Below are 14,577 nucleotides of genomic sequence, written 5' to 3' on the forward strand. Positions count from 1 at the left end.
CATATTCAAAGAGACTATATGTACTCCTTTTGCACGACTGAAATCAGTTGTTTTTTAAAATTCTAGTAAAAGAATCAGAATTTGAAAATAAAACAAATGTTTTGACAGTGTCTTGGAGGGAGATATAGGTCTGATAAAGGAAATGCAAATACCAAGTTTCCCAATTGATATTTTACACCTGAATGTCATATTGCACTTGTGATTTATGTAGGGTGTTACTTCCTAGAAAGTGTTTTACAGGTTATACATCTTTGATTCTCTAAATGGAGGAAAATACCTTAGTGTGCTATGATAGGCAAAGTTTGCTAGGTGAGACATATAAAGGCAAAATCACGACGCCCAAGGTGAATTTCTGAAATGTTGCATTTTACTATTAAATATATTTTGGTGTCTGGCTGAGTCGGAGGCATTAGAATTTAGTTAGGACTCCCTGTGCAACCTGGTAGGTGAAGGTGGGAGGGAGTCTCTTCTGGGGTGCTTATGGACAGTAGGAAATCACTATATCATAATCAAACTTCTAATAAATGTAACTAAATCATGATGGTGCAAATATAGCTCTAGGGCCTGGTGCTCCTTTTCACCAGGTTTGTATCTGCATAACTTCATGGGGTGAAATCCTGGCCCTGTTGAAGTCACTGGGAGTTTTGACATTGGCTTCAGTGGGGCCCGGATTTCACCCATTGACTTTAGTGTATATTTTTCTGGTGGTTTGTTTGTACTGTATAAGTGAAGTGTGTTTATCACAATTGTTTGCTGTGTTGTTGCTGCCATTGTCACTTCCAGCTGTTTAAAATTATTTTAGCATTGACCTACTTTGCTTTTGACTCTTGAAAAACATCTGCACTATTGGCAATTTCCTAAAAGATAAATATCAAGAATAAAGTATGAATCCTTTTTAAATGCATTGTAGCAAATCTCACAATTTTATTGGGAATATTGTGATATTTGTTGTTTGTTGTAAAGACCCAGTTGCTGGAGAGATGTGACAGTTAGAAAGCTGAGATTCCTTCTTTCTTTTTTTTTTTAAAGTAAGTTTCTAGCCCCCATTCTTGCAGAGAAAAGCTTGAAAACATGAATACTAAAAGAGAGAACACCAGAAGAAAAATAAAAAGAATCCCAGATTTATTATTTTTTAAAATTTTATTATTTTTAACTGATTTTTTGGGGGCCTGACTTATGATTTTTTAATGTTTGAGGTTGGCAATACTATAAATGTGACAAGCCTGCCAACTTGGAGTTCAGTATGATAACTGACATTGTTTTGATACAGCATGAAGACTCCATATTGGGTTAAAAGTACACTCGTAAAAAACCAACAACAAAAAAACTCGGTTTCTTTACCTGTTACTAATAATACCTGATTTTATTAAAGCTGAAAGAACGTTAAAAATCAAATTTGCATATCACCACTGACATTGTTTGTTTTCTTCATGTATTTCATCCATCTTGGACAAAAGAAATAGACCAGGTACACTTTCTGGTTCTCACGCACTAGGATGAAGCTGCAATATTTGAGTTGCAAACATTCCAACTCAAACAAAATCATTGACGTAAAAATGATTTTGTTATTAATATTGGACTTTGTAAAAATTAGTTTTTAAAATTAAGCCTACATTTTCATTGTAACTTGAAGGTGTCCCTTTAAAATTGTATCTTACCATGACATTTGGAATCAACTATTTCAGATGCTGCACTTTTTGGGTTATATCACTCTGGTTGATAATATTTAACATTATTGACAGAAATTCCACTCTTGAGACTGGTTTAATTGGTGCAGTATATATGACTCAGAGCCTGATGACTAGAAGATGGTGGGCCTAAATTCCACAGACAAGAATGCTCAAAAATCAAAGTTGGCTCCCCTCTACCATCCCTCCCCCCCAAAAAAGTTTGCTTAGTTATTACATTGATTTGTACAGCTGTTCAAGGAATTACAATCCTCTGGGTGACGTTACCACATAATTTTTACAGAGTACACTGAGAAAAGCTTGAAAACATTAAACTCTAAAGGAACCTGAAGGAAAATAACCCCCCACAAAAACCTCTGAGTCTTAGCCAAAATATGAGGAATCTGCATGAAATGTTAGCTTTAGTTTCATAGATGGTTGTATCTAAGACATCAGGTACTCCCTCATTCTCAGCACTCATAAAAGTCCACAAGAATGCTATAAAACAACAACATAAAGAACTATCAAAGCCAATAGTGGAGGATAGATTGTGGCTTTTCATCTTCAGAATAAAGGTTTTCTTACTATGTGCAGCTTTAAATGGAACACCTTTGTTAGTGTTAATATCAATTACAAGCCTTGTTATATAATGTTGTGGGAGCCTGTTAATAAGCGATGCCTTAAGATGAATTAACATAGAGACAGAATTACATCTAACTTCTGACTGAGGTTATTGGTAAGAAGACACTGCATTACTGTAAGCTGGTATTGGTACCATAAGTTTGAATGTGAAAATAAAATTGATGTGTCGATATCAGGAAGCTCTTTTTCAATGTGTGCACATTTAAGGCCTCCTCCCCTATCCAGTATTTGGTGACCTATCCAGGTTGAGGATAACCTCTTGGCCAATCCCTCTGTATGAGTACTATCATTTAGCCTGATTGCAATTAGACAAGAACTAGATTGACTATGAGCCACCAAATTGCCCTAGTGTCTTTTTTTTTTTAAAACTTGGAGCGAACACTTCTGGATTTTCACATATAGTTCTTTGGAGTTTTCAACAACGTCCGCAACTGGCTGAAGTTGAATAATGGAAAAAATTGGGGTTTCATCCACTCTTGTCAGTGACAGTTACCAAGAAACAGCAGTCAGGTATTTGCTACTGTTTTATTTTATGTAATTTTTGGCTGTGGTTTACCTGGGCAGTAAGACTGAGGTGGCTCTTTCATTAGAAATACAGATGTTGGGAGTTCAATATCTTCTGCCATTTTGAATCACACTGGGTTGTCATTTGTTTTGAAAGTTGTCAGCCAGAGTATAGTTGGTTTATTTTAAGTTAGTGGTTAGGGCTGGGAACTGGCAGTCAAGATTTCTGAATTCTACATCCCATTTCTGCCACTGACTTACAATATGATCTTAGACAAGTCACTTCATAGTTCTTTGCCTCAGTTTACCTGTATAATATCTCACAGAAGTCGTATGAGTTAAATCAGTGGTTCTTATCCTGTGGTCTGCAGACCCCTAGGGGTCCACAAACTATATCTAAGATTTCCAAAGGGGTCCCCACCTCCATTCAAAAAATTTTTGGTGTCCACAAATGAAAAAAGATTGGAAAACCACTGAACTAAATAATTTATGCTGGTAACACACTTCGAGATCCTCAACTAGAAAGTAGTATATCATATTAATATGACAAAACAGTGCAACTGCCAAATTAATAATAATAAAGAAACTCGATTTGAAAATGTTCCATGATGCCCAGCTTTAATAGTCCCATGGAGCAGATGGATGTTATTTTGGGATTTGATCCATATGTGAGCTGCTCAGCATCTTGCTGTCACTTGGGAAGAAAACCGAAACAATGGGAATAAAAATGGACAAAACTAGAATCTTGACTCTGAATTCCTTTGAATTTCAGAGGAAAGAGTTCATATTCATATTTCTGGCTCTTAACCTTGCCCCTGCTATAACCTACCAGGGTTTGGATTCAAGTGGGATCCAATTTTCCAGTTTGCAACAACAGTCAGCCCTCTGAGATTTCAAACTCGGATATTGGAAATGTTGTGAGAACAGTTTGTGAGATTTTGGTATTGTCCAGTTTGACTCTTTCATCAGCCCCGTATCTGACCCCTTACCTCCACTAAACCTGACCCAAGTCCAAACACCATCTCCAGAAGAAATGATTAAAAACATGGAAACCAGTTATAAAGGCTTTGTTCGTTTGAAGATGGAGTAAAATAGAACTCTGCTAATGTAAGTGTGCCAAAAGAAAAAAGTTAAATGTAAGAAAATAAGTTACTTAATGTGTGGAATGGTCAATACCTGCCAAAAGGGACAAGAGTCAGCAAAACCCAATATGACTGCACTGATTTTATGCAGTGTTGTTGTAGCCATGGTGGTCCCAGGATATTAGAGAGGCAAGGTGGGGTGAGGTAATATCCTTTATTGGACCAAATTCTGTTGGTGCGAGACACAAGCTTTCAAGCTTACGCAGAGCTGAAGAAGGGCTCTGTGTAATCTTGAAAGCTTCTCTCTGTCACCAACAGACGTTGGTCCAATAAAGGATATTACCTCACCCACTTTGTCTCTCCACTGACATTAGTAGTTTTAAAGTTTTGCATTAACCCTTTTAAGGCAGGTGCCAAGGCATCCAGCATGCCAAAGAAAAGACAGGCTGGTGTCACACAAACGTTTTCAGGGAACCTTCATATTTCCATTAAATATGTCTGACCTCAGTCACAGGTTAATCTAGTTTCACTGTAGCTTCTGGAGGTCGCTGTTTTTGCTGAGACAGAATGCTATTGGGTAATTTCTGACAGCAGCATGCATCATTTCTATGTCTCCACCAGCCACAGTATACCAGGGGACTAGCTTTCCAGCAGTAAAAGCACACCAAGGTCACAGAAAGCAATGGTACAGCAGGCACTAATTTTATCAGTGTCGTCACCTCTTTTAAGCCAGGGAGGGGGAGGCTGTTAGACTTGATACACTGGAAAAGACAAATCCATTCAGCTGCTGCTTGTCTCTCCTTAACGTTTCTTGCCACTTCTGCTGATCATTGAAGATATTTGTATTTAAAATAAAGATGTACCCAAACCCCCAAACTTTGAGGAAATTGAAATCCAGATCCAAATTTTCTGGCTAGCCCCTGTTTCTGGGGTGGGTTGAGCCAAAACTAATCACTACAGTCTTTCTTTAAAGTAGAAATGTAAAATATGCTCCCCCTCCCACCACTCGCCACAAGTATAATCCCAGTAAAAGGCACTACTTTAAATAAACATTGCTTAAAAAGAATATCTGTCCTTCACTTTGCTCATTTTCTGACATGGTTTAAAAACAAGGTTATGCAAGTAGACTACCTCCCTGCCCCCACTGTGTTAATTCTCTTCTGTTGCTCCTAGGCATTGGAAGACATGCCAAGTTCCTTTCTCAGTTGTGCAATACATGTATATTTCAGTGGTCATGGTACAGGAATGCTGCATGTTTATTTCATGATTGCTTCTGAGCTTTTGGTTAAACAAAATAAACAGGATTCTTCTTAGTTGTCTAGGCATTCCTTTTCTAGTGTAATGAGGCCAATTCTGAATTTCCTCTCTAGTAAGCAGAGCTTCTCTTCTATTATGATATGAGAGTTTGTATTCGGACACGTTATTCAAAAATCATTAATTTGTTGCAAAAACAAGATCACCTCCTTTGTAATCGTTTACAGCACAGCGAATTGCAGCTGTGCTGAAAGTCATGTCATTGTAGATTCACCTTCACATACAGTGCTTCCTTTCCCCCCTACTATGTAGTGTATTTTTCTGTTACCCAGGGTAAATCTTAGAGCTTAAAAGGGAAACAAGCAGTACGGTCACTGTGTTAAAGGATATTCTACTGTAACAAAACTTCAAGGTCAATTTGCCCCTCCTGTGTTTTCTGGCTAACAATTTTTCCCTTTTGTTTTTTACAACAGCCTCTAGCTCATTTTGAGCCCCCTTTTCTAAGCTAGCCAAGCTTTTCCCAGTCTGTTGCCTTAAACAGTTATAGGCTTCAGTTTCTTCTCTGCTGTGGCCCATCTTTCAAACACTCATAGCTCAGAATCCAAGTAGCTCACATGGTGGTCTCCAGTTAAGTGCTGTTCCAGGACTTGCGGGGCCCTTATGTCTTTGTGCTCTGGCAAATGACCTACCGTTCTCAAGAGGATCAGGGCAATTAGCTGATTCTGTACAGTCATCTAGTAGAAGTAAACACTTTAATGTGTATAAAGAAGGGTTAAGTGCATTTAATTTCCTCTCTCCTTTCCGTTCCTTGACACCTCAGTGTATCACCAGAAAAGGTGGCCTTGACTATTAAACCTTCCATCACACGAGGAAGCTGTGCATTTGAGAAGAAAGTGGAAACAGTAGTTGAAGGGAGCTCAGTTCCAATCATCATCTTCTCTATTGCTGCTATCTTATTACAGCGAAAGACAGATAAGCTCCTCATGTTAATATCCTTTAAAAGGAGAACATTGAAGACTGGGGGCTATTTAAAGTGATGGGGACACCATCATCCTATAAAACAGGTGGGCGCATTTGGCTACTCCCTTCAGGGCATGCAAAACTACAGAAAACCTTCACAGTAATGTCCCTGGGGAAAGGAAAGAAGTAAGACAAGAGTGTTATGTTGATGAAAATGCACTCCTAGAGTGGAGAGGTGGAGCTAGGGAGTCCATAAAAATAACCCCTGCAAGTCAACTCAGAGAATGATTTTCAGTTGTTGCTGCTCTGGTACAGAAGGTGTTTTTATGCTGTGAGTATGATCTGATTTGTTTTGTTACCCAGTGTTATTACACTTCCATATCTTATTGATTTTTAACACCAGTGCTCTGGTTAAAAAAAACAAAACAAAACAAAACATCATTTGCTTAATGGAAAAGGCCAAAATCGATGGAGGTGAAATCAAGATTTTGTGTCTGATTTGAGCAAGAAGAAAGGTGTTCGTTACAACCTCAGATCTCTTGGCATGAAAAAGTTTTTAGTGAGTTTATTTTCAGACTTACCTCTTGACTGTTTAAGCCAGAGGGTTTCAAACTGTGGGGGGTGTTCCCCTATGGGGGCACGGAGAAGCATTCGGGGGGGGGGGCAGCCCCATTTCCATCCCCTGACTCACCTCAGCAGGCCATCCAGCCTGTGGGTCAGTGTCAACATCCGCTGCCCCCAGAGACTGTTGCACGCGCCTTCCCCCATGCTGACAATCCAAAGGGGGAGGGGCAGTTATGGTGTTTATTTTTGTCTGGGTAGTGCGGGGACACAACCAAAAACTGTAACTCAAAGGGGGGCTGAGCTCAAAGTTTGAAAACTGCTGTTTTAGGCAGTCCTGTTAACAATACACATGCTTTCTGTATTTACACTCCCAGAACTTCTTTGATACCTTATTTACCTAGCTTCAAAGGAATATTTAGAAAATATGTCAATGCTCCCTTCTCTTCAGAGATCAAAGGATCATTCTTCTCATGTATTTTGGGATGAAAAGAACTGTCTCTCTGCAGCTGCTGTACAGCTTTTAGATCAAAGGTGCGTTTATCCCGTCTCTCCAGACGGTATCCCATGGGAAGATTTTGAAATCTATTTTTTTAACCAGTAAGTGTATTTGGTCAATATTCTTGAAGCTGAAGCTGGTCTTTCTTCATCAGCCATGACTCCTTGGATTGTGATCTCAACAGATTGCTCAAGTGAAGGGCTTGAGCCTGGTCAGCAACCTCTAGGGATTGCAGGAAATGGTAGAGATGATTCAGTGGGTAGGACTTTTCTCTGTAGGTTCTGGATACTGCAGATGTTTACTACTTTGAGTAGTCCCTTTGAATAGAAATAGGACTATTTAAAGTGATAAGAGCTACTTTTGATAGTAAACGTTCGTAGGATTGGGCCCTGAATGGATATGTAGCCAGCATGGGCCACCGGGGCCTGATGAAATGCAACCTAGAATACTCAAGGAGCTGGTTGAGGAGATATCTGAGCCATTAGCGATTATCTTTGAAAAGTCATCGAAGGGAGAGATTCCAGAAGACTGGAAAAAGGCAAATATAATGCCAATCTATAAAAAGGGAAATAAGGACAACCCGGGGAATTACAGACCAGTCAGCTTAACTTCTGTGCCCGGAAAGATAATGGAGCAAATAATAAAACAATCAATTTGCAAACATCTAGAAGATAATAAGGTGATAAGAACAGTCAGCCTGGATTTGTCAAGAACAAATCGTGTCAAACCAATCTAATAGCTTTCTTTCACAGGGTAACCAGCCTTGTGGATGGGGGGAAGCGGTAGACGTGGTAAATCTTGACTTTAGTAAAGCTTTTGATACTATCTCGCATGACCTTCTCATAAACAAACCATGGAAATGCAACCTAGATGGAAATTGTTAAGGCTGATTCCCAACTCTGTCACTCTTGAGTGCAGAAGTGGGGCCCTCAAGGATTTTAAAAATTAATACTTGCCACTCCAGGTTTGTATTAAACTCCCAAGGTTACAGCTTTTCCTCCGACTGTGGCTTAGTAAACGCTGCCACCACCCAAATGCAAAAAACAACAACAACAAAAAACCCTTTGAACCCAGGAAGGAGCACTTGGGAATTCCTCCCTGTGGAATACCCTCAAGCCCTTTCATCCCCTCCTCCCCCTCCCCAGGAAGAGCTGAGAAAGAAAACAAAGGAAATTAGCTGTGGCTACCGGCTAATTAAACAACATGCACAAACCTCTTAGGACACCAAAAATCCGATCCTGTTCTTAAAAAAGTTAAATTTTATTATTAGAAACAAAAACTAAGAAAATACATTTGGAACTTAGGCTTTTGCTAGATTTTAAAAGAGCACCCAAAATAGCTTTCTTGGGGGTTCAGCTTAAAGGTTACAAGCAAACAAAAGCATCTGGGGTTAGCGCAGAGGAGTCCACAAGCCAATAAGAAATAAAAAAAATAACCCTAATCATGTCTAAACATTCTGATCTACTTACACATTCGGAGTCAGAGAAGTAGTTCTAGGCATGATCTGATGACTTATAATCATTCCTGGCTTAGCTGCTTATACCCTCCAGACCAGAGAACAAAAGACAAAGGCAAAGTTTCTTTCCCAATTTTAAAAAGTTCGACCTTTCCATTGGCTCTTTTGGTCAGGTGCCCACTTTTTTTTCTTTACCTGGGGGACTTTTTAACCCTTTACAGGTAAAGCAAGTGAAGAACAGCTACCAAGAGGGATTTTACAGCTAACTGGCTGGCTGGGTGTATCATCAAAGGGAGCTACCTCCACCCCCCACTTTATTTATCACAGAGCTACTATAAGGTGAGTGCATGACTGGTTGGAAAACCATTCCCCGAGAGTAGTTATCAGTGGTTCGCAGTCATGCTGGAAGGGCATAACGAGTGGGGTCCCGCAGGGATCAGTTCTGTGTCCAGTTCTGTTCAATATCTTCATCAGTGATTTAGATAATGGCATAGAGAGTACACTTATAAAGTTTGTGGATGATACCAAGCTGGGAGGGGTTGCAAGCGCTTTGGAGGATAGGATTAAAATTCAAATTGATCTGGACAAACTGGAGAAATGGTCTGAAGTAAATAGGATGAAATTCAATAAGGACAAATGCAAAGTACTCCACTTAGGAAGGAACAATCAGTTGCACACATACAAAATGGGAAATGACTACCTAGGAAGGAGTACTGCGGAAAGGGATCTGGGAGTCATAGTGGACCACAGGCTAAACATGAGTGAACAGTGTAACACTGTTGTAAAAAAAGCAAGCATCATTCTGGGATGTATTAGCGGGAGGGTTGTAAGCAAGATGCGAGAAATAATTCTTCCACTCTACTCTGGGCTGATTAGGCCTCAACTGGAGTATTGTGTCCAGTTCTGGGCGCCACATTTCAGGAAAGATGTGGACAAAGTCCAGAGAAGAGCAACAAAAATGATTAAAGGTCTAGAAAACATGACCTACGAGGGAAGATTGAAAAAATTGGGTTGGTTTAGTCTGGAAATGAGAAGACTGAGAGGGGACATAAGTTTTCAAGTACATAAAAGGTTGTTACCAGGAGGGGGGAGAAAAATTGTTCTTCTTAACCTCTGAGGATAGGACAAGAAGCAATGGGCTTAAATTGCAGCAAGGGCGGTTTAGGTTGGACATTAGGAAAAACTTCCTAACTGTTAGGATAGTTAAGCACTGGACTAAATTGCCTAGGGAGGTTGTGGAATCTCCATCATTGGGGATTTTTAAGAGCAGGTTAGACAAACACCTGTCAGGGATGGTAGATAATACTTAGTCCTGCCATGAGTGCAGGGGACTAGACTAGATGACCTCTGGAGGTCCCTTCCAGTCCTATGATTCTATGGTATTAAGGTGAGCACCATGAATGGGAGATGTTATGTTTTAATTGGGATTTAAAATGAAGGTCTTGAACATTTGTAGTCATTAAAGGTCACTAGTGGCTTTCACAAGAATAGAGTTATTAATTCTGGTTTCCTGGCCAATGTTGGTAATTGCAGCTAGAAAAACCATGCTTTATCTCCAGTACCAACATGAGGTTTTATTTTAAACCCACTGTGCTGTTTGTTAATATTTTGTTGAGCATTCTTAAGCAGATTAATGAAAAGAATGTTGAAGGCTGAAAGGAACTTTCCATCATTTCTGGTCAATTCCATTGTAACCATAATTGAAACCCTCTTCAGAATTGTGAGGCTCTTCTAATTTTCCTTCATAACCCTTCCCTCCTCTTCAATGTGGCAGACATTCAGTCCTCTTTCTCTGCAGGCAAACTCTCCTCCAGGGCGTGAGGCTCAAAGAATGTACAAAATCAAGCCCTATTACTTGGTGTGATGGGGTTGCTCCATTCACCATTGGATGGCACCGCCTTCTGGCGGTCCTAGGGATTAGCTTGGTGAGGCTGACGCTTCTTCCAGCTGTCATTACACCCGTCCAGTTTCTCCTCTGCTGCCCCTCTCTCGCTCTGAGGAGCCACAGCATTCTCTGTGACTCAGCTCCCCGGCCAAGTCACTATTGTGGTTTCCCCTTCCGGGAACGGGGGTATCAAAGTTCCTGCTCTCCAGGTGTCTCAGGCAGTCTTTTGCTTCACTTTCTCATGGTGCCTCTCATGCAGTGGCTGGCAGCGGAACCTGAGCCCGCTGCTACTCTGGGTTCTGGTCAGCGACCCTCTACACAGCAGCCCAGGTCCATTCCCTGCACCTTGCTACATTTCCCTGAGCTGCTTCCACACCTATGCCCTCCGCACCCCTCTGGGTTTGCCAGTCTCCTCACTCCTTCATTCCAGGGAGTAACTTTGGGCAACTCAGCTCTGCAGTCCCCCAAACACACCTCCCTCTTCACAGAGAGTGACCACAGACTGCTTCCTTGCAGTCCCCTCTTCTTCCAGTTTTCTTGTCTTTCGTAGAAACCCTGCCTGTCCCTCGCAGTTGAACTTCTCTCTCACTAGCTGCCTCCAGACTAAAGCTCCCCTGTTTGAAGCCTAATTAGCTGATTGGGCCCACCTGGCCTAATTCAGCTCTTGCAGGGCCAGTCACGCTGCGGCAAAAACTATTTCTAAGTTTTCCCAGAAATGTGTTATCCCTTCTACACATCTCTTTCTCCTTGTTTAGAAAGCAAACTGAACGAACTTCCGATCAGAAATATTTTCTGCTTACCAATGTACTTGAATTAGATATTTAGAAGCATTTCTTGGTATCAGAAGCAATAGACCGTAGCATCTCCTTCACACAAAGGCTTCTTTCTTCATGTAGTATCTAGCATTGGCCTGTTCTAAATCTGAGATATCTAAACTTCTTTTTAAAAAACACCCATGCTGCTGATTCAGACACTTTGTCTCACCACAGCCCAGAGAGCTGACTTCTTTATTTCAAGAGTGAAGCTTGAGTGGTTTATGATCTCCTCTGATATTTTCAAGAGTGATTTCTATACTTATTCACAGGCTTTTTACTGAATATATCATCGTTTAGATATTACATACATCTGTCAGCAAAGATTGTCATTGTTAACTCCTCAGTCCCATTACATGCCTCATTGTCAGAGGTGGGCAGTTTGCCAGGAAACTGTGAGTCCCAGAGCGAGCATGGAAGGTTAGGGATAAAGTATACTAGTGCCAAAGAAACTCTATTCCAAGTGGATCTATGTGGAACAACAATGATATCCAATAACTAGTTAAGTTAGCCACAGATGTGTTTTTCCTAGCACTATTCAAGAAGACATACGGTATCTTAGGGCTTGGTTCAGACATAATGATGTTCTAAACTAAAGTAAAATCAGATTCAAGCAAAATTGCATTTGTACTAGAGAAGCCTTTAAGGACTTGCGTAATGTGATTCAGATGAGTAGATGAATCAGACGGCTACACATTTTGCAAGAAGAACATCTATGAGAGATGAGGTAAGGCTGCTGGCATTGAAGGATGGTAGTTTGAGCTTGACATTTTGCTGTTTAAATTTTAGCTTCAGTAGATTGACACACAGTTAAACTGGCATGTTATGTAGGCTGCCATAAGTCTAAAGAAGAATCTCAGGATCTTCTGAAACTAGAAGCTTCATGGAATTGGTGTCTATTTGTTTTTGCACTTACCGTTGTCATTGTTTATGGTATCCTTCTCCCCATTACATTACCTTAACAAAGAAGTGTTTCTGAATTAGCCTCAGAGAAGGCTAATTATGTTGGCATCCTGCTGAGGGCAGTGTGCTTGTATCCAGACAAAACCTTACTGGGTCCAGAGTGCAGCCGAATGCTTGGGTACTATTACTTACCCTTTCTCAGACATTTCTAAGCAAGTTTTTTTTCTTGGCATGATATCTCTAGCAATACTTGGAATTTCTGGCCAACATCAGCCTTGTTGACGACAAGCTGAGATTCCTCCCTACAGTGGAATCCTTGGCTTTGCTGTTTCTAACTCTGATTTTTAGTTCTCAGATGAGACCAACCCTGCCTAGAAATCAGGAGGAACGACAGATCAGTTACATGGTGGAAATTATGTGGGAAATTTAACTGGATTAGTTAATGTAATAGCTGAAGCAGAATGCAGTTTCTTTTGTTTTCTGACCTATTTCTTTATCTTGGGTTTGTTTGTTTTTCGTTTGTTGTTTGTTTTGGATTAAATGAATGCAGTGCATTGAAATCAAAGTATCAGAACAATATATAGGACAGATTCTCACTGCAGCAAGATTTTGATGACAATAAAAACTGGAAAATAACACTGTTACAAATAATGTAAAAACTTCCCCTATGCTCTTCAGGGTGGGAATGTATTTTACTGTGTGTTTTGTGGTGTTATATTAAGTGATTAATAATAGTATTGGTCAGATTTTGGTGAGAGATCATTTTAAATTTTCCTTGAGTTTTCAGATTCATTCAAAACAGGGCTCAAATAGTAAATGTTTATCCAGGAAACTGCTAATCTCATTCCCTCTCTTCTTGCCTCTCTGTCATATTTTATTTTAATCAGGCAAACTTCATCATTCCTCCCCATCCAGTTTCCTCTTGTATGTGAGCCTGGGTTCAAGAGATCTTGCATTCCTGTGTTTAGGAATTTTTACAGGACTTGTACCAGGGTGTGTGTATGTTTATACACACACTAATTTTGAGAATAACCATGAAAAATCATGGCTTTGTTGGAAGCATACTGACAGGTAAAACTGATCTGTGCATTCATTTTTCAGGTAAGTTCTGATTTTTACATATTTAGGATAGTCTGGTATGTTAGATCATGTCACTTGATAATAAGAGAAATAAGTTTACTCCCAAATAATTTTATTCCAGAAATGCTTATCCCTATGGATTTATTTCCTCTCTTCTTTACAGGGTCTTTGTGAACAGAAGTTTAGCAATGGAAAAGATAAAGTGCTTTGGTTTTGATATGGATTACACACTTGCTGGTGAGTTCCTTCTTGATTTTTATAACTGATTCTGATCAGTGCTTTGTCTCTCACTTGTAAAGAGAAAAATAGAAATTGGTTGCTGTCACTCTAGCTAGGAGATGCTTACTCAGTAAGCTGAAGTGCTACCTATTCAGAGGATTTTGACTTTAGATGTTTCAATTAGATTAACTATCTTGAAACCATATTTGGTCCCAAAATATGTTGCCCTAGTGCAATTTCAAATGATCTGGGGTCTCAGAAAGAGCAAAGCTTACACTGGATGTAATTGGTGTCTTAGATCAGTGGTTCTCAACCAGGGATACGCATACCCCTGGGAGTATGCAGAAGTCTTCCATGGGGTACATCAGCTCATCTAGATATTTTCCTAGTTTTACAACAGGCTGCATAAAAAGCACTAGCGAAGTCGGTACAAACTAAAATTTCATACATACCATGGCTTGTTTATACTGCTTTATATATTATACACTGAAATGTAAGTACAATATTTATATTTAAATTGATTTATAATTATATGGTAAAAATGAGAAAGTAAGCAATTGTTCAGTAACAGTGTGCTGTGACACTTTTGTATTTTTATGTCTGATTTTGTAAGCAAGTAGTTTTTAAGTGAGGTGAAACTTGGGGTATGCAAGACAAATCAGACTCCTGAAAGGTGTACAGTATTCTGGAAAGGTTGAGAGCCATTGTCCTAGCTGCCTATTTGCTTAAAATTACACCATGATGTGAACCTGGCTGTAAGTGGTAAGATGATTTTGATTTTTATGCTGTGAGGATGAAAAGACTGTACATTCATCCAGCATGGCGGGAGACTATGCCTGTGAGAACCACCATCGAAGGGATCTTAATTCAATTGTGACTAAGCTTCCTTATCTCCCACTCCTCAATTGGCTGAGCCTATGTAATAAAGGTCAAAGGATAGGGAATATTTTCTGTTTCTGTTGAACTTGTACATCTCTGTACAGATGTACATTGTGCAGGGGCTATAAATGACCTTTTAGCTTTTAACATTTTTTTCATGTTTTACTTCTCCAT

The 14,577-nt window shown here is 39.8% G+C and overlaps 1 protein-coding gene across 41 annotated transcripts in view; it reads left to right on the forward strand.

Moving 5' to 3' along the window:
* The window catches only part of NT5C2 (5'-nucleotidase, cytosolic II), an 80,845-nt gene that overhangs the window by 23,175 nt on the left and 43,093 nt on the right, over positions 1-14,577 (forward strand). For 21 of the 41 annotated variants that reach the window (XM_065552578.1, XM_065552599.1, XM_065552614.1 and 18 more), the window contains one exon: positions 13,469-13,542. The exons of 4 other annotated variants lie outside the window; for them this stretch is intronic. In XM_065552578.1, coding sequence (XP_065408650.1) covers positions 13,469-13,542 — 74 coding nt within the window. Of the gene's footprint in view, positions 1-6,420; positions 6,441-8,846; positions 8,965-11,547; positions 12,050-12,380; positions 12,404-12,467; positions 13,327-13,462; positions 13,543-14,577 lie in introns of those variants that run through there. 16 more of the 41 variants (XM_065552585.1, XM_065552586.1, XM_065552609.1 and 13 more) reach the window with 9 other exon arrangements.

Source organism: Chrysemys picta, chromosome 7 (assembly GCF_011386835.1).
Source record: "Chrysemys picta bellii isolate R12L10 chromosome 7, ASM1138683v2, whole genome shotgun sequence".
NCBI lineage: Eukaryota > Metazoa > Chordata > Testudines > Emydidae > Chrysemys > Chrysemys picta.